Below are 18,304 nucleotides of genomic sequence, written 5' to 3'. Positions count from 1 at the left end.
CGGGCACTGGTGAGGTTGGGTGTTTTTTTTCGGCGCCTCACCAGTGAAAGTGGGTTTTCTCGGGGTACTCCCGTTTCCCCCCACATCAAAATTCCTTTTACTTTGGATTTATAGATCCCAGCCCTGAAAAGAGGCCTCCCAGAACACATTTTAGTCAATTTAAAAGTTTAAGATGTTTATTGTAAAATCAGAAGATATAACTAAGCTGACGCACTGCTTGCATCTCTCTGCTCGCTCACTCCGTGTTAACGCCAACCACTTCTTCTTTCCCAATATGATTCTGCGAAATTTGGTGGATGTGATGACCTTCCTCGTCATTCTTCGTGGCCGGCAACTCTTCTCAGTTTCTCCTGACGCTCCTCAATCAAATTCAGTAAACTATCGACTTCCAGGTAATTTGTGACCATCGCGCGAGTTGAACAACTTACACGCCACTTCAGCCCAATCATCTTTTTCCGTAATCAGTTCGTTAATTTATTCTTGCCTTGTGTGGGGTGAAGAGAAACTGTAGTTTCTGACCGCCCCTGGTTATTTTTCGTTCGACCAGAACGAAATAATAATTTAACCAAAATTCATACCTAGATCTGTCTCAGTCCAGGCAATGTAAACACTAAAGAAAACCAGGCCTAACTTCGGTTCATATTATATTTAACCTTGAATCTTCAGTTCAAAAAATATGAACACTAAAACACTCCAAGCTTAACTTTGGTTCATATTAAGTTTAACCTTGTATTCTCAGTCCAGGCAATGTAAACATTAAAAAACACCAAGTCTAACTTCGATTCATATATACAGCCAATGTTCATATATAATAGCTATCTTTGAAACCACACTAACGAAACCGATTCCCTTATACCATATGTCTGTAGATAACATTTGGCCTCTAGCATATTCAGAAGTGTAGCACCCACTGTTTTAAAGTATACGTAAAATGGATAAAAAAGCATTCGATGTGATATTTCATGGTGTACAATCGTATCAATGCAATCACACTAATTTTTGCATAGAACCTATCGAACGTAGTATCATCTGTTGGTCAAACAGAAGCACTTACTTCTATTCAAGGATTCTAACTAATCATTTCGCACCTTTGTCAAAGTAAGGTTTATAATTTCTTTTGTGGTTGTTACTCGATGGAAATAGGTTACGTGAGTATATCATGAGAGTAATTATTACTGGAACGACTCCCTCATCGTTTTAAGAAAGGAAAAAGAAACGCAAAGAGCAGTAGGCTTAGGACTTTATAATTGCAGCTTTGTTACCTTACTATATCTGAAGACACAAAGAATAACTATCGAGACAATATATTTTATTAAAGTTTGTACAGTTGGCAAAACAATTAAAGATGGAACCGTATTTTCATTGTTTCGTGTATTACAGATAAAACACATGCAAACATTATTTCTGTCGTTTCATATACTATTGACAAAACCTAATATGTTCTAGAAAACACTTATATAAGTGCCAACCGCAAAACACGTTTAACTAAGGCTCTAATGAGCTCTTAATTGTGTAAGTAACCCAGAGTATTTTTGTTGTGTTTGTAATTACCTTAATTTGCTATATACTATATACTATGTACTATATACTATGTACTATATACTATGTACTATATACTATGTACTATATACTATGTACTATATACTATGTACTATATACTATGTACTATATACTATGTACTATGTACCATATACTATGTACTATATACTATGTACTATGTACTATGTACTATATACTATATACTATGTACTATATACTATATACTATGTACTATTTACTATGTACTATGTACTATGTGCTATATACTATGTACTATGTGCTATATACTATATACTATGTACTATTTACTATATACTATGTACTATATACTATATACTATGTACAATATACTATGTACTATGTAATGAATATATTTAATTGAAGAACATTTTATTGAATTTCTGTATCATCTAACTTTTTGCTCAATAAACTGATAAGTATTTAATGTTAGCCCAAGATATTAACTAGTCTTTCATGTTAGCCCAAGATATTAACCAGTCTTTCATGTTAGCCCAAGATATTAATTAGTCTTTCATGTTAGCCCAAGATATTAATCAGTCTTTCATGTTCGCTCAAACCATTAACCAGTCTTTCATGTTAGTCCAAGACATTAACCAGTCTTTCATGTTAGCCCAAGACATTAACCAGTCTTTCGTTTGTTTGTTTGTTTGTTTTTGAATTTTGCGCAAAGCTACTCGAGGGCTATCTGCGCTAGCCGTCCCTAATTTAGCAGTGTAAGACTAGAGAGAAGGCAGCTACTCATCACCACCCACCGCCAACTCTTGCGCTACTCTTTTACCAACGAATAGTGGGATTGACCGTCAAATTATAACGCCCCCACGGCCGAAAGAGCGAATATGTTTGGTGGGACCGGAATTCGGACCCGCGATCCTCGGATTACGAGTCGAATACCTTAACACACTTGGCCATGTCGGGCCCATTTTTCATGTTAGCTCAAACCATTAATCAGTCCTTCATGTTACCCAAAACAGTAATTACTCTTTCATGTTAGCCCAAGATGTTAGACAGTCTTTCATCTTATACAAGACATTAACTAGTCTTACATGAATACATATAACATTCTACTTCTTACGGCCTTTTGTGTGCCCTTGTTTGTTTGTTTTTTTAAATTTCAGAATTATCGTTTTTTATCTTCAGGAACTTCTTTTGGTTGATGTGTTTGATAATTGAATTAGTATGATAATTTGAAAAGTTGAACGGGTGTACGGTAGTATTCATAAAACATAATGGAATTCTTTTCTTTACTATCACAAAAAAACAACAAAAATCTTTGGCAGTTTTATTGGTAAAAAAATCTACAGTTGGTTCTAAATATTTAAGTCCACGATGAATAGCTTAAGGAAATTGATACTGAAAATGATTTTCAATAAACAAATATCAAACTAAATTCGGTTGAATCTATTTATTTATCAGCATAATAAAACAGCAAGACAATTATATATAACAGGAACGACTTGTTGAGATAATTGTTAGGTCACATCATTGAAGATGCTCCTGTTTTAAAACCATGACAGATAATGTTTCAGGGATATAATGTTAATTCATCTGCCGTTATCTAACAAATTATTTTCCTAACGCCCTCCAGTGGCATAGCGGTATGTTTCCAAACTTACAACGCTAGAAAATGGGTTTCGTTACCTCAGAACAGATAGCCCATTGTGTAGCTTTGCGCTTAATTCCAAACAAACAGCCCTGAAGGTGGGTCATGAGCTCTTTGTTAGTATGCTGGGATGTGTACTGGAAGGCCCAAGGTATGATTTTATAAAATGTAGCCAAACACACTTCGCACTTTCAGCTGTAGCCACATGCTTCCCAGGGCCTCAGGGGGTACGCTTGAGGGCTTATACACTAAAATTCGATTTTCAGTACCAGAAATAAGAACAATGTAGATAATCCGCTATGTAACTGTAGGCAAAATATAAACATGGCAGACAATCAAGAAATTTGATCAACTGCGTTAGTCACACATGTGTAAATATTAGTTTGTTTGTTTTTTGAAGTAACTGTCTTGAGGGTTTGGTTTGGTTTGTTTTGAATTTCGCGAAAAGCTACACGAGGGCTATGTGCACTAGCCGTCCCTAATTTAGCAATGTAAGACAAGAGGGAAAGCAGCTAGTCATCACCATTCACCGCTGACTCTTAGGTTACTCTTTTAACCACATAGCCATACCGGACCGTAAATATTAGTCAATGACGTTTCACCAAGGTAATATAAAACCTAAAATTGTTATATACAGAGAATGTCTTTAGTACTATGTTGATTATGAAGTTTGTCATTTCGCTTCAAACATTATATTTCGGCCCGGCATGGCCAAGTGCGTTAAGGCGTTCGACTCGTAATCTGAGGGTCGCGGGTTCGAATACTGTCACACCAAACATGCTCGCCCTTCCAGCCGTGAGGGTGTTAAAAGTCACGGTCAATCCCATTATTCGTTGGTAAAAGAGTAGCCCACGAGTTGGTGGTAGGTAGAGGGTGCCTTCCCTCTAGTCTTACACTGCTAAATTATGGACGACTAGCGCAGATAGCCCTCGTGTAGATTTTCGCGAAGTTCAAAACAAGCCAAACCAAACCCTCATGACAATCACTTCAAAATGAGGAACAGCTAGCGCAGGTAGCCCAGTAGTTTTGTGCGAACAAATATATTCAAAATACTATTTTAATACGTAAACAAGGATGTGTTATAACGAAGTAAATGTATCGGAAAATCCATGCAGTTGTTCAAAAATATAACAGATGTAATTGCCAATTGTTCAATTGGATGATTATTGTTTAGCACTGACATTTGTTAATTGCTACCGATTCAATAAATTCATACTTTTTGCCTCAACGTTCTCAGAGTTTTTGTCTTCGCTGCAAATAATTAAAATATAAGAATATTCTTCGTTTGCTTTTAAGTGTATATTGTTATATGTTTACAGAATTAACTTAACAGAAAATATAGTAAGTGGCTACATTTTAGTAAATATAAGATGACAATTGTGTTTCGAAAAAATATAGTTATAATTTAACACTTAATTACTGCCCATAATACTTTTTTTTTTCAAAAAGAATTTACAGATGTCTCTTTTGTTGCGCCGGCTTCTGGATGAACATAAAAACATTAAACTAAGGTTAGGGTTTTTTTTTTTTAAAAAAAGGTGCTTTAATTTTTTTATATTTTCTTTTCATTTTCTAAATAAAAATTAATTTAATAAAAGTTCAGAGAAGATACTGTTTGTTATTATTTCTTCAATTATATTTGATGAAACTTTTATCTTTGATTTCCAGAGTAAACGATTTATTGCTGAATTTATATTGATGTTTTAGGGTTTTATTTTTACCAAAAGTAGGGGAGTCGTTTTAGTGACGTCTAGGTTGTGTGATCGTTCTTATGCCGACAGATTTAGTGAACAAATAGATCAATATAGTGAAAGTATTTTTGCGTTCCTGCAGAGTCTGTGGCCATAACTGAAGGCTTTGAAGATTAGTTATTACATCTTAAATGATTGTTTGATAGACTGCTGACTTCGTTAACAATAGTACAGGTACGAGCCCAAATGCAACACAATACTCTTAGGGCTAGGAGTAAGAATAAAATATTGCAATAGCTACAATACAACAGTTCTCTTAAAATAGAGAATCATTTCAGTTTTATATATTCTTCTTTATAACAGATATGCCAGTGTTATTTTTAATTGACCATTGTTATCTACATATTTCAAGAATTAACGTTGCAGTTAATTAAAAACAGGTTTCTGATGTTCCACTGCTGTATTATATAAAATTAAATTGAAAGTTAAATTTTTCAATCCCAAAACTGTGTGCTGTATAATGCATTTGTGATGTGTATATGTAAATATTCTCTCCTATAAAATAATGTTGGGTTAAAAATATAATAGTTGTAGTGAGAGAAAATTTACTGTAAAAATTGTGATAAGCTGTGATGCAGATCTGTATTGTACTATGTTGTTCTTTTATACAAATGTAGAGGTGTGATGAGCAAGATTCATATGTTTAATGTATACTCATGTTCAGTTTGTATGCAGCAAATATGGTCAGGTTTTTTGTATCTTTGAAGGTGGCTCAGATACTTCAAGTTAATAAAAATAAAAGGTTTGGCTCCAGTTGAATGTATTTTTGATATGAACAGGGTTATTGAGTTATGGAATGAGTTTCCTCAGGTTGTAGTGGAAGCCAACACATTACAAGAGCATGTGAAGGTAATCAATGATTTCCTGTATAATTAAGGATAGGTTTAGATTTTTACTCTTCTCAAGTTTGGATGTGCAGGAACAATCTAAGAGCACTAAATGTTGTCTATGTTGGCAGTATGCTATCCCATGAAAACTTTCATGTAGAAGCTTTGAGAAACTTAGTTAGTACTGTTATAAACTGAAATATTTAAAAGTTTAATACTTTAATATCATATAAGTTTGGTTGTAACTTTTTCAAAATTAAGGTAAGTACAAGAATTTTCAGAGACCATTGCAAGTTACAGTTGGAAGAAATTTAAGAGTATGGTATATTTACACTAGAATTTAAACCTTTTCTTGTCTTTAGTAGACCTGTACTAAAGATTAGCAAAAATTACCAGAATTAACTGTAGTTTTCTCACTACTTCTGGAGGTCAGCAAGTATGGCTCTCTCTTTCTTGCTGCCTGCATCAATTTTTATATTTCAAACTTCTGTTCTCCAATGCATTTTTAATGCCTTCAAGCCAAATGAATCTCTGTCTGCTTGTCACACTGTTTACTCTAATTTTATTCATCAGAATCTCTGCCAGTGTCTCTTCAGGCCTAATTGTAGGACAACTGTCGGAATACTATATTGAATTGAAAAAGAATCATGGTTGAATATGTATAGTCTGTAAGGAAAATAACCTGAGCAGATTTGCATTTTATTATATATATACACACATTTTAAAGTTATTTTACTAGCTCCATATTATCATGCTTTAAGAATTAAAATGATAATATTGTTTAAATACTTTAACATCACATATAAATGTGTGTACTCAGTTTGCTTAATAATTTAAATAATGTTTATGCAATTGTTGGCAGTTTCTTGTTGCTTCTTTAAGCATGGTTTCCTAAGAGTTTTTTTTTTTTTTTTTTTCTAGGAGCAGTTTTGGCATCATTTGCCATAAGCATGGATTCTACCTTAGGTTTCCTTGCCAAGTTTACATCACAAAACAGTGAACATCTTCAAGAAAATATTCAAAGACTCACTGGATCAGAAAATCCTGATACATCACTATGTTCTGTTATGAGTGATCAACAATCTAAAGCACTGCCTTGCAATTTACAGAGGAAATCAAGTAATCTATCCACTTCAATAAAATCTTCAAGCAGAGAACATATGGTTAGGGATGATATACAGACTGAGATGGAGCAGGATTCCATGAAAATGTATTACTGCAATTTTTGTGGGAAATCGTATTCAGAAAAGGATAATGTAATTCATAGATCTTGTCATTCATTGAATATATACAGTTGCAACATGTGTGGAGAGAAATTCAATCAGAAAAATACATTGTTAGATCACTGTTATGCTCTCCACGGCATCATGCAGTCCTTCATCTGTGATTTTTGTGGGAAATGTTTTTCTGTGAAAGAAAGTCTTCAAAACCATCAAACTATTCATACAGGTGATAAACCATATCCATGTGAAATTTGCTTTCAGTCTTTTTCGGAAAAGAGTCTTTTAATTTATCACCTGCGTTCCCATTACAGTGAAAAGCCATATCGTTGCCAGTATTGTGGAAAAAGTTATACCCTAAAAGGCAATCTGCAGATACATTTACAAGATCACGAAGGAGTTAAACGATTTTCCTGTAAGGTGTGTGATAAGAGTTTTACCCAGAAGCCAGTACTTGACCTTCACATGAGTATGCACACTGGCAAGCGTCCCTACCCATGCCAGATCTGTGATAAAACCTTCAGTCAGAAGGGCAACCTAAAGACTCACATGCTTATCCACACAGGCGAGAGGCGGTTTGCCTGCCCTCACTGTGGTAGACATTTTACCCAGAAAGGCAATATGAAAACTCACCTCAAGCTGCACTTGCGACACCCGTCAATTCAGAAACCCTACCAGTGTATCATTTGTAGGAAGTCCTATGTTTCGGAAGCTAGCCTGCAGTGTCACATGGTTTGTCACCAAAAGTTGATTCCATTTGTTCCTCAAAATATAGCTTTGGCAAATACATCTCAACACAGTTAATTATTCATTGTGTTAATAGGAAAATGAGATTTTTATGTGTATGAGTTGTTTGACATGGTTTTTAATATTGAGTGTAAACAAAGTTATTAAGAATGACATTTTTTGAATATATGGAACTTAATAACTTTGAAAAAATGCATCAAATATATGGAAATCATCTGTTTATTTGAATTTTATAGATAAACCTTTCTTTCAAACAGCATTTGAAATGCCATAGTGGGTCACTACAATTAAGTTTCGGAACACTAAACTGTCTGCAAAGGTTCCAGTATTCTAAACATGTTATCCTTAAGTTTGTTGCAGAACAGTTAAATCTGTAATATCTGCAAATGTTTCCAAAACAAAAATTACTGTAAACAGTTTTTTCTTGAGAGTCCAGACAGAGAAGAGTAGATTTGAAAGATGATGTTAACAGACTTCACCCATCTTGGATGGCATCTTGATCTGTTAGTGCAGGTCTTTATTTATGAGATGAAGACAATTAACAGCTTGAAATGTCATCTGAAACATCGTTGTTGCAGTCTATGTTAACAATACCTTTCAAGTACTCGTTAAAAAGAGAAAAATTAAAACATAACATACTTTTGTTGTCAATTTTACAGTTATTTTAAGGAGTATAATTTAGGCTGTAAAGAATTGAAACATAAATTCATGTGTTGTTCTTGTAATATTGTTATTAGTCTTTTAACTGTTGTCTGGCTTTAGAAGTTGTTTTTCAATTTTGTGTGTCACAATTACCATTTTGAAATGTCAGTAATTTAATGATATTAGGTCACAAATAAGAGGTATTTTATTACGTTAGACTTTAAATTAAGATTCACAAGGATATTGGCTTTCAAAGCATTGTAGTCTTTAAGTGTAAATATTTTTTTATTTATGTGCTATTCACAAATGTAACCTAGATATTTTGGTTTTTGATCCAAGTTTATTGTCATGTTTTCTTTTGTCAGCTTGTATACAGTAAGTAAACTGAGAACAAAGTATTTGTAGCTGAAAAACTTTTGAGAGGAAGTGAATAAGGTAGGCATGTGTAGGGAAGAGTTGAGTGGACATGAACTTGGGGAAGATTTGTATCAAATTGTCTTCTTTTGAATAAATTACCACTACACATGCAGTACCTGTCGTAAGTTAAAACTAATCACATATAACTAACATTTATAGAATTTAAAAAGTAAAATAACTGATATTTAAAAGAGAACATTATTAAGAAAAAACTTGATACAGAACTACCTAGTCCTGTTCAGAAAATACAAGGGATATTTATTTTCAACCTAATTATTCAAAATATCTGAAAGATTCTTGTAAAATCAACAGTTTATTGAAAATCTCAGAAATATCCTCCTTGGAACATCTTCTGCTGAAAGAAAACTGGCATTACATTTATCTTTAGAAATAAATAACCCAAATTTGACTTATAGAGAAGAGAATTATTTGTGTAAAATATTTAAGAAATGGGTTTTATTTCTTATGTCTTAAGATTTATTTAATTTTTATGTCAGTCATGAGATGTAGTGGAAACTACAAACTTCCATCATAAAATATGTATCAAACAAATATTTCAGAATTTCTAGAAAGGTTATGCTACATAAAATAGCTGTCAAAATCAAATTAAAAGCTGAATAACTGTTTACTGGATTGAGGGTATATTTATGTTCATGTTTATATACATATATTGATACATGTGTGTTTTTAGTGTGGTTATTTTAACTTTTCTTAGAAAGGTCACATACAAAAGTTGTGTACAGATTTATGTTTGATGAATGGCTTGGCATGTGTTGATTTTTCCTTGTTTTGTATGTATTTTGACAAATGATTTGGAACAGGGTCACTTTTTTGCAACACAGTTTCAGTAAATGTTCTGTTTTAGAAAAAAATATATAAATTTTGTTTTTCTTTTCATATGTTTGTTAACACATTATGACCAGAATTATTTAAGTTTTTAAGCAAAACCCAAAAAATATCTGTATTTTTTAATTTGGTTGAATGAAATTATTTTGTACTTAGTGAAGAAATAGCATGTCTTTTATTATCATACAGTTTTGTATTGAAATATTTAAGTATCATGGGCATGTAGAATAACTAGTGTCTTGTACATTTTATATATATTTTAGTGTAAATGAATCACTTTAATTGCAAAACATAATGCAATTTTTCACTGTGTGGTATTTCATTTTTAAAGGATAAATTATGTGATCATATGATATAGTAGGAAATACTATTCTGAAACCTGATAATAATGTGTATTTTCATTGAGTATATATATACATACATATAATCAATTTGTTTTAAGACATACAACTTGATGGAAGCACAAGATATTTTACTTGTCTTTAAATTTGTAAATCTTAAGTGTTTTTTTATTTTCTAATGGTGATAGTTCATTGTTTACAGTGCTTTGAAAAGAAAAATTAGACCAAATTTCTCACTACTATTTAAGTTGGATTGCAGAAGGTTAATTGGTCCATAAGTAGGTACTTTTTTCTTCCCTGTCCAACACTTGTAAATCTTAGTTGTACAATAACTACTTTTAACTCTAGTGCAATTTCATCTGATCTAATCATTTAACAGAGGGAGGCCCACAATATCCATATACAATTGTCTAATTTACCAGATGTTGTAGTTAGTAGGGTGAGATATATTTTGGGTGATTGATATGTAAATTAACTAATCTGGTTAAGTAGTGATGACTTTTTATAAAAAAAATATTTTTAGCTATAGTCCTGTTTGTATAAACATATTTTTAGAATAATGTTCCAGTTAGGCTGTATAAAGTCTGTGTGTGTGTATATATCATATCTTGTCAATGCACAGTTACTAGTTACTACACTATTTTATGAGTTTTGTGTTTAAATACTATTATGCCATTGCATTAAAAGTTGAAAATGTTTAGTTTATTAGCAAACCTACTCATACCTGCTTTTAGGTAATATTGTCTTGTTCCTTTTGAGTTTTTAAATCATTTACATGGAGTTAAATATTTCATACTTTTACATGGTTCTCTTATTGTTAGCATTGTGCTGTTTGTATATAAATGCTAAAGACAATGTGGTTGTATATAATTTGTAAAATGATATACTTGGGTTACATATTTTTTAGTGAAAGGCTTTTATCTGTGATTATCAGGGATTTAAGTACATGCAGCTTGTTATGGTTCCCATCTAATAGGAAAATGTGAAATAGCAAATGCAAAATCATGTTATGAAGAGCAGTTGGTAATTTTTTTTTTACATTGTCACTAATAGGTTGGGAGAAATTCATTAAAAGTTCTCAGTTAAAGAATATATGCTATTATGAACTGATTTTTTTTATAAGTATGTTGGTAATTCATGTTGAGAAGTAGACATTATGTAACATTCACTTTTCTGGCACATCAATCCTTTTGATCTTTTTAACCTCTCACTATTCTATAACAGATAAAACTCTCTTGATTATAAGATTCTTTATTTCAAGTGGACAGGTACTCTAAAATATTATTAGAAATCAAAATTAAGTAACAACAACTGTGTAATATATATACATATTTCAAATTGTCAAAAGTTTAGGGTAATTTACAAAGAAACAAAATATGCAAATGAGATTAGGAACATGAAAACAAGCAGGTCAGATCACCAAAATCACTTAGCTTGTTGATGTTGTCACTTAACCTAGTAATTACAAAGTCTCAAAATAGAAAAAAGTTGTGTTCTTTTCAGTGTGTTTAAAAGAAACATCTTACCAAGCACAAGTGAGAAACCCATGTTCTGTACAACATTTACTGATTAAGGTCTGCATTTCGTTTTTGTGCTAGAGAAATGTATATCAACAGTTGTATGAATGAATGAATGAATGTGATGTGATCACATGAAAAATGTGTATTTTTAAGCAAAATAGTTGTTACAGATAAGTTACTTTACATATGCATTACATAAGTGTGTGTTTAAGAAGAGTGAATTTTTTTCCATGTAAAGCAGAAAGAGTGTGTGTAATCCAATAGTTTCTCCACAGTTTCAGTTAATTAAGCAAAAAGGCAATAAGGTAATATGTATATAGAGAGTAAGAAAACATAGACCACATTACAAAGTAAGCTGGAACACATCTTAGTAGAAGTGACATATGCAGGAGTAGAACTGTATGCTTGGGTATATGCCATGTATTAGACACAACCTGTTTTTTTCCTTGACAAGTATCACTTACAGGATTAAGGTAGACATTTGATACAGTTGTACAGATACACTACCATTTGTGAGGAGTGGGATGACAACTTGAAATTTACCCTTCCTGTTGGCCTGTTTTGAACTCTAGAAACTGTTGACCTCAAGTGGTAACTTGTAGTATGCTTGTATAATATTGATATTATAAGCACTAACACATTGATTTAACAGAACATATAGTATATGCTTTGTGTAACCTCACCACTGTGTAGATTACTGTTTGAGAGATAACACTTTCACAAACATATATTATGTAACGTGTTGAATACCAAGCAGGAAGTTAACTGGGGTAATCAATAATTGATAACCTAACAGTTTGCCCCAGCTAATTAACTTCCCTTACAGTTCAACATTCAAAATATGCTCATTCCAAGTTTGATGTGATAATAATGTGCTCCTCTACAAATGTTGTAGATTATTCAAATTTATTTGAAGTTTACAATAAAGAGAAGTATCTTAAAAGATATTTAAATTGTCAAAATTAGTTAATTACAAAATGTGGTAAGAAAACAATATAAAAGTATTCAACATGCACAGTCTTTTTCAAGATATGGAATAAGCTTATGATGAATTAAGTAGAAGAAAGTTGTCAAAGTAAATTTAGCAGGTGCTAATTGTGATGGTGAATGATTGCATGAGTGAATTGTCTTGTGTCCTAATTGGTGTATGTGTAAGAAGGATCACTAATGTCTTGTGTCCTAATTGGTGTATGTGTAAGAAGGGTCACTAATATCTTGTGTCCTAATTGGTGTATGTGTAAGAATGATCACTAATGTCTTGTGTCCTAATTGGAGTACATGTAAGAATCATCACTAATTTCTTGTGTCCTAATTGGAGTACATGTAAGAATCATCACTAATTTCTTGTGTTCTAATTGGAGTACGTGTAAGAAGGATTGCTAATGTCCTATGTCATAACTGGAGTATGTGTAAGAAGGATCACTGATGTTCTGTGTTCTAACTGGAGTATGTGTAAGAAGGATTACTAATGTCTTGTGTCATAATTGGAATATGTGTAAGAAGTATCACTAAGGCATGTGTTTTATATTTTTAAGATTTTTCACCACTGAGTATAATCTTTTCAAAGGAAATTGAGATTAGATTGAATGAGTTAAATGGTTGTAATAGTAAATTGGATCCTGTGGAGACCATCAGTAATTCACAATGAAACAAGTATTTCTGTAAAGCCACATAAAATGAAGAAACCTCAGTTGATAGAAATCTCTGCTTCAGGATTTTTCCTTCATTACTTGCTTGTTAATTTAAAAACCCACGTTACCCAAACCTAGCGGCATTTGAATAATCCTTTTAGTGTTTCCAGTTTAGTGAAGGAAACAGGTGATAGACTCATAAATTGTAATGAATGTTTTAATGTGTTTTTGGGAAGGGGGAAGGATGATAAAACTAAACCAAACTTATTCTGTGATTTATTTGGAGAGTTGTTTGTAAGAATCATTGAGAATGGACAAACCTTTTTAAATACCAAGATGTAGTGTTCTGTAGCTGACAGGCAGTTAGACAATTTCACAATGTAACTTTATCTTCTCAAGTGTCATTTTATTTTGTTACAAAAATCTGTAGACCAAAAATGTTTTTTTTTTTTTTGGTGTGACTTGACATATTTGCATATGTTGTGGTTGACCAGCATTTAAATACTCATGAAATGTTTTGATAAAGAATTTCTTTATTATCTAATCAGTACTTAAGAGAATCATGGAAGTACAAAAGCTTTGATGATGTTTTTATATGAACTTGAAATGTAAGATTTATGTAATTTGAGATTTTTTAAATGGGTCACTGTAACGTTTTAATACTGTCTAATATTTTGTCAAATACATCAATTTCCACTTGTACTTATCACTAAAATCCCTCCATGGCCAGTTTTTCACATCCCTTGTGTAATGTATACTTTCATGTATGTAAGATTTGAAGATATAATAATTAGCACTTCTAGTTTGTTTGATATTTCTAAGTTTAAATGAAAAATACATCACTTCTTATGGTGGGCAAAGTACAAAGTGAATAAACACATATGAGGCTTCTCTATTTTAGCCCATACAATTTATTATTTGTTACAGAATGTATTTGCTGATAAAAGTTTCCAAAAGCTTATAATTTAGACGAATAAAAATAAAGGCATGCGATGAACATTGACAAGAGTTATATTTGTAATGAAAAGAAATGTGAGAAGTGTTTACTGTTACGGTCCATGTAAAGAAATGTGAGAAGTGTTTACTGTTACAGTCCATGTAAAGAAATGTGAGAAGTGTTTACTGTTACAGTCCATGTAAAGAAATGTGAGAAGTGTTTACTGTTACAGTCCATGTAAAGAAATGTGAGAAGTGTTTACTGTTACAGTCCATGTAAAGAAATGTGAGAAGTGTTTACTGTTACAGTCCATGTAAAGAACTGTGAGAAGTGTTTACTGTTACAGTCCATGTAAAGAACTGTGAGAAGTGTTTACTGTTACAGTCCATGTAAAGAACTGTGAGAAGTGTTTACTGTTACAGTCCATGTAAAGAACTGTGAGAAGTGTTTACTGTTACAGTCCATGTAAAGAACTGTGAAGTGTTTACTGTTACAGTCCATGTAAAGAACTGTGAGAAGTGTTTACTGTTACAGTCCATGTAAAGAACTGTGAGAAGTGTTTACTGTTACAGTCCATGTAAAGAACTGTGAGAAGTGTTTACTGTTACAGTCCATGTAAAGAACTGTGAGAAGTGTTTACTGTTACAGTCCATGTAAAGAACTGTGAGAAGTGTTTACTGTTACAGTCCATGTAAAGAAATGTGAGAAGTGTTTACTGTTACAGTCCATGTAAAGAACTGTGAGAAGTGTTTACTGTTACAGTCCATGTAAAGAAATGTGAGAAGTGTTTACTGTTACAGTCCATGTAAAGAAATGTGAGAAGTGTTTACTGTTACAGTCCATGTAAAGAAATGTGAGAAGTGTTTACTGTTACAGTCCATGTAAAGAAATGTGAGAAGTGTTTACTGTTACAGTCCATGTAAAGAAATGTGAGAAGTGTTTACTGTTACAGTCCATGTAAAGAACTGTGAGAAGTGTTTACTGTTACAGTCCATGTAAAGAACTGTGAGAAGTGTTTACTGTTACAGTCCATGTAAAGAACTGTGAGAAGTGTTTACTGTTACAGTCCATGTAAAGAACTGTGAGAAGTGTTTACTGTTACAGTCCATGTAAAGAACTGTGAGAAGTGTTTACTGTTACAGTCCATGTAAAGAACTGTGAGAAGTGTTTACTGTTACAGTCCATGTAAAGAACTGTGAGAAGTGTTTACTGTTACAGTCCATGTAAAGAACTGTGAGAAGTTTACTGTTACAGTCCTGTGAGAAGTGTTTACTGTTACAGTCCATGTAAAGAACTGTGAGAAGTGTTTACTGTTACAGTCCATGTAAAGAACTGTGAGAAGTGTTTACTGTTACAGTCCATGTAAAGAACTGTGAGAAGTGTTTACTGTTACAGTCCATGTAAAGAACTGTGAGAAGTGTTTACTGTTACAGTCCATGTAAAGAACTGTGAGAAGTGTTTACTGTTACAGTCCATGTAAAGAACTGTGAGAAGTGTTTACTGTTACAGTCCATGTAAAGAACTGTGAGAAGTGTTTACTGTTACAGTCCATGTAAAGAAATGTGAGAAGTGTTTACTGTTACAGTCCATGTAAAGAACTGTGAGAAGTGTTTACTGTTACAGTCCATGTAAAGAAATGTGAGAAGTGTTTACTGTTACAGTCCATGTAAAGAAATGTGAGAAGTGTTTACTGTTACAGTCCATGTAAAGAACTGTGAGAAGTGTTTACTGTTACAGTCCATGTAAAGAACTGTGAGAAGTGTTTACTGTTACAGTCCATGTAAAGAAATGTGAGAAGTGTTTACTGTTACAGTCCATGTAAAGAAATGTGAGAAGTGTTTACTGTTACAGTCCATGTAAAGAAATGTGAGAAGTGTTTACTGTTACAGTCCATGTAAAGAACTGTGAGAAGTGTTTACTGTTACAGTCCATGTAAAGAACTGTGAGAAGTGTTTACTGTTACAGTCCATGTAAAGAACTGTGAGAAGTGTTTACTGTTACAGTCCATGTAAAGAACTGTGAGAAGTGTTTACTGTTACAGTCCATGTAAAGAACTGTGAGAAGTGTTTACTGTTACAGTCCATGTAAAGAACTGTGAGAAGTGTTTACTGTTACAGTCCATGTAAAGAAATGTGAGAAGTGTTTACTGTTACAGTCCATGTAAAGAAATGTGAGAAGTGTTTACTGTTACAGTCCATGTAAAGAAATGTGAGAAGTGTTTACTGTTACAGTCCATGTAAAGAATGTGAGAACTGTTTACTGTTACAGTCCAGTAAAGAATGTGAGAAGTGTTTACTGTTACAGTCCATGTAAAGAACTGTGAGAAGTGTTTACTGTTACAGTCCATGTAAAGAACTGTGAGAAGTGTTTACTGTTACAGTCCATGTAAAGAACTGTGAGAAGTGTTTACTGTTACAGTCCATGTAAAGAACTGTGAGAAGTGTTTACTGTTACAGTCCATGTAAAGAACTGTGAGAAGTGTTTACTGTTACAGTCCATGTAAAGAACTGTGAGAAGTGTTTACTGTTACAGTCCATGTAAAGAACTGTGAGAAGTGTTTACTGTTACAGTCCATGTAAAGAACTGTGAGAAGTGTTTACTGTTACAGTCCATGTAAAGAACTGTGAGAAGTGTTTACTGTTACAGTCCATGTAAAGAACTGTGAGAAGTGTTTACTGTTACAGTCCCCTAGTTTATTAGAAGTTTAGTCAGTTTGATTTGCCATTGTTTGTCAGTACTCCTTTTATTATCCAAATGAACGCGTTTGGTAAGTTTTTATAGCAATTCAGTGGTGACATTAAAGTATTTTATTCAGAATGTCTGCACTTTTAACTGACCATAACTCTGAGAGAAGCCAATGGGATCTACTTTTGGACAAATGTTTCACACTGTACATTAAAGAAAAAAAGTATATTTATTACATACACGTAGTTGAAAATGTGATGTTAAATTACAGTGCACAATATTTCATACATGTTTACATGGGAGATATTTTATATTTAAGAAGGAATTATTTAATTAATTCTTTTGTCAACTGAAAAGTTTACACAACATGAAGTGCGGATGCATGCATTTTAAAAAAATGAAAAAATATAAACACTGTTCTTTAGTGTCATACCGGAGAAAAGATAATAACTTTGTAACCAAGTTTTATTGTACCGATGTATGACACCAGTTGTTTGACATGCAAGTTAAGTGATAAAGAGATAAAACTGATGAGAAGTGCATGATTTAGACAAATATTGCCTACCCTTATGTGTTAAGACCTGTATGCATTATATACATTATATTTGTGTAGTTTATTAGTACTGTTTTACTTCTCACATTAGTAGGTATAAGTTACTGTTTTTGCCTTTTAAAATTGTTGTTACTCATTCATTTGTATATTGGTAGAATTGAAATGTCTATGCTTCCATGTTGCTTAGAGCCAAAGTTAGACATGTTGTTTTTGGAATATTTTTATTATTCCTCTTCCATTTGTACATAGTATTTGTTACTCTGATACCATTCGTGTTGCAGAGGTCCTGGATTTACGAGAGGTTGCTGGTATACATTGACCTTCTCTGGAACGTGCTGAAGGAAAAGAAACTCCTGCAATATTATAGATTTTTTTGTAATAAATCAATTTAAATATATATGAATTTGTAGCTTACATAAATACGTTTTAGCTAAGTTGAGTAGCTGATAAATTAACAATCATTTGTATTTCTTTTAATTGTAATTATAAAGTGAGAAACCAGCCCTCTTATATTTTTCAAATTGAAAATGCACAGTGTCCTGAAGAGAACAAAACAGACAACATTTGGGTACATCACAGAATAGCACATTAGAAGAGAAGGCACTGAACAGTTAACTTTTTAGTGAAGTCAAATCAGTTAAATATTGTACAAAAAATAACTACTTTTTTATTTTTTTTTATGTAAGATTATGTGAGTATTGATTGAATGCTTCCTGAATTAGGTTCTTGAAAGTTGAGACTCGTAATAATTTTAGAGAAAAGTCACTTTGGTATTATTGTGCTGTCTATGCAATACGTTGATGCTTATATCTGATTATAGTGTTGAATCAAGTCTAAAATGCATTAATTGAGTTTTCATTTTGTTGTAAAATGTTGACTGAGCAGCTATTTTTATCAGTTGTGTTCATTCGTGTATACCTCTTTTTGTGTTTTAGCAAATGGATCAACTTATTAGATGTTTCTTCTTTTTTATACAATTTTTATTTAAATTAGAGTAGATGATCAGATATTCATTTTTATTGAATTT

At 32.5% G+C, this 18,304-nt stretch overlaps 1 protein-coding gene across 2 annotated transcripts; it reads left to right on the top strand.

The window, feature by feature from the left end:
• The first annotated feature begins 4,625 nt into the window (after positions 1–4,625).
• Positions 4,626–14,339, top strand: LOC143244251 (uncharacterized). Of its 2 annotated transcripts, none has more exons than XM_076488570.1 (2): positions 4,626–4,671; positions 6,660–14,339. In XM_076488570.1, exon 2 carries the CDS (start codon positions 6,689–6,691, stop codon positions 7,760–7,762), a length of 1,074 nt encoding a protein of 357 aa, XP_076344685.1. In that variant the 5' UTR covers positions 4,626–4,671; positions 6,660–6,688; the 3' UTR covers positions 7,763–14,339. The 2 variants fall into 2 exon arrangements, with proteins under 2 accessions (XP_076344685.1, XP_076344684.1); XM_076488569.1 differs by lacking the exon at positions 4,626–4,671 and adding an exon at positions 4,725–5,085.
• The last annotated feature ends 3,965 nt before the right edge of the window (positions 14,340–18,304 follow it).

This window comes from Tachypleus tridentatus, chromosome 2 (genome assembly GCF_004210375.1).
Source record: "Tachypleus tridentatus isolate NWPU-2018 chromosome 2, ASM421037v1, whole genome shotgun sequence".
Lineage (NCBI taxonomy): Eukaryota > Metazoa > Arthropoda > Merostomata > Xiphosura > Limulidae > Tachypleus > Tachypleus tridentatus.
The sequence above is the reverse complement of the archived record's forward strand: the minus strand, read 5'-3'. Positions and strand labels throughout refer to the sequence as shown.

What these genes read in the sequence shown, in the direction of transcription:
- LOC143244251 (XM_076488570.1), top strand. Translation starts at nt 6,689, where the DNA reads ATGGATTCTACCTTAGGTTTCCTTGCCAAGTTTACATCACAAAACAGT.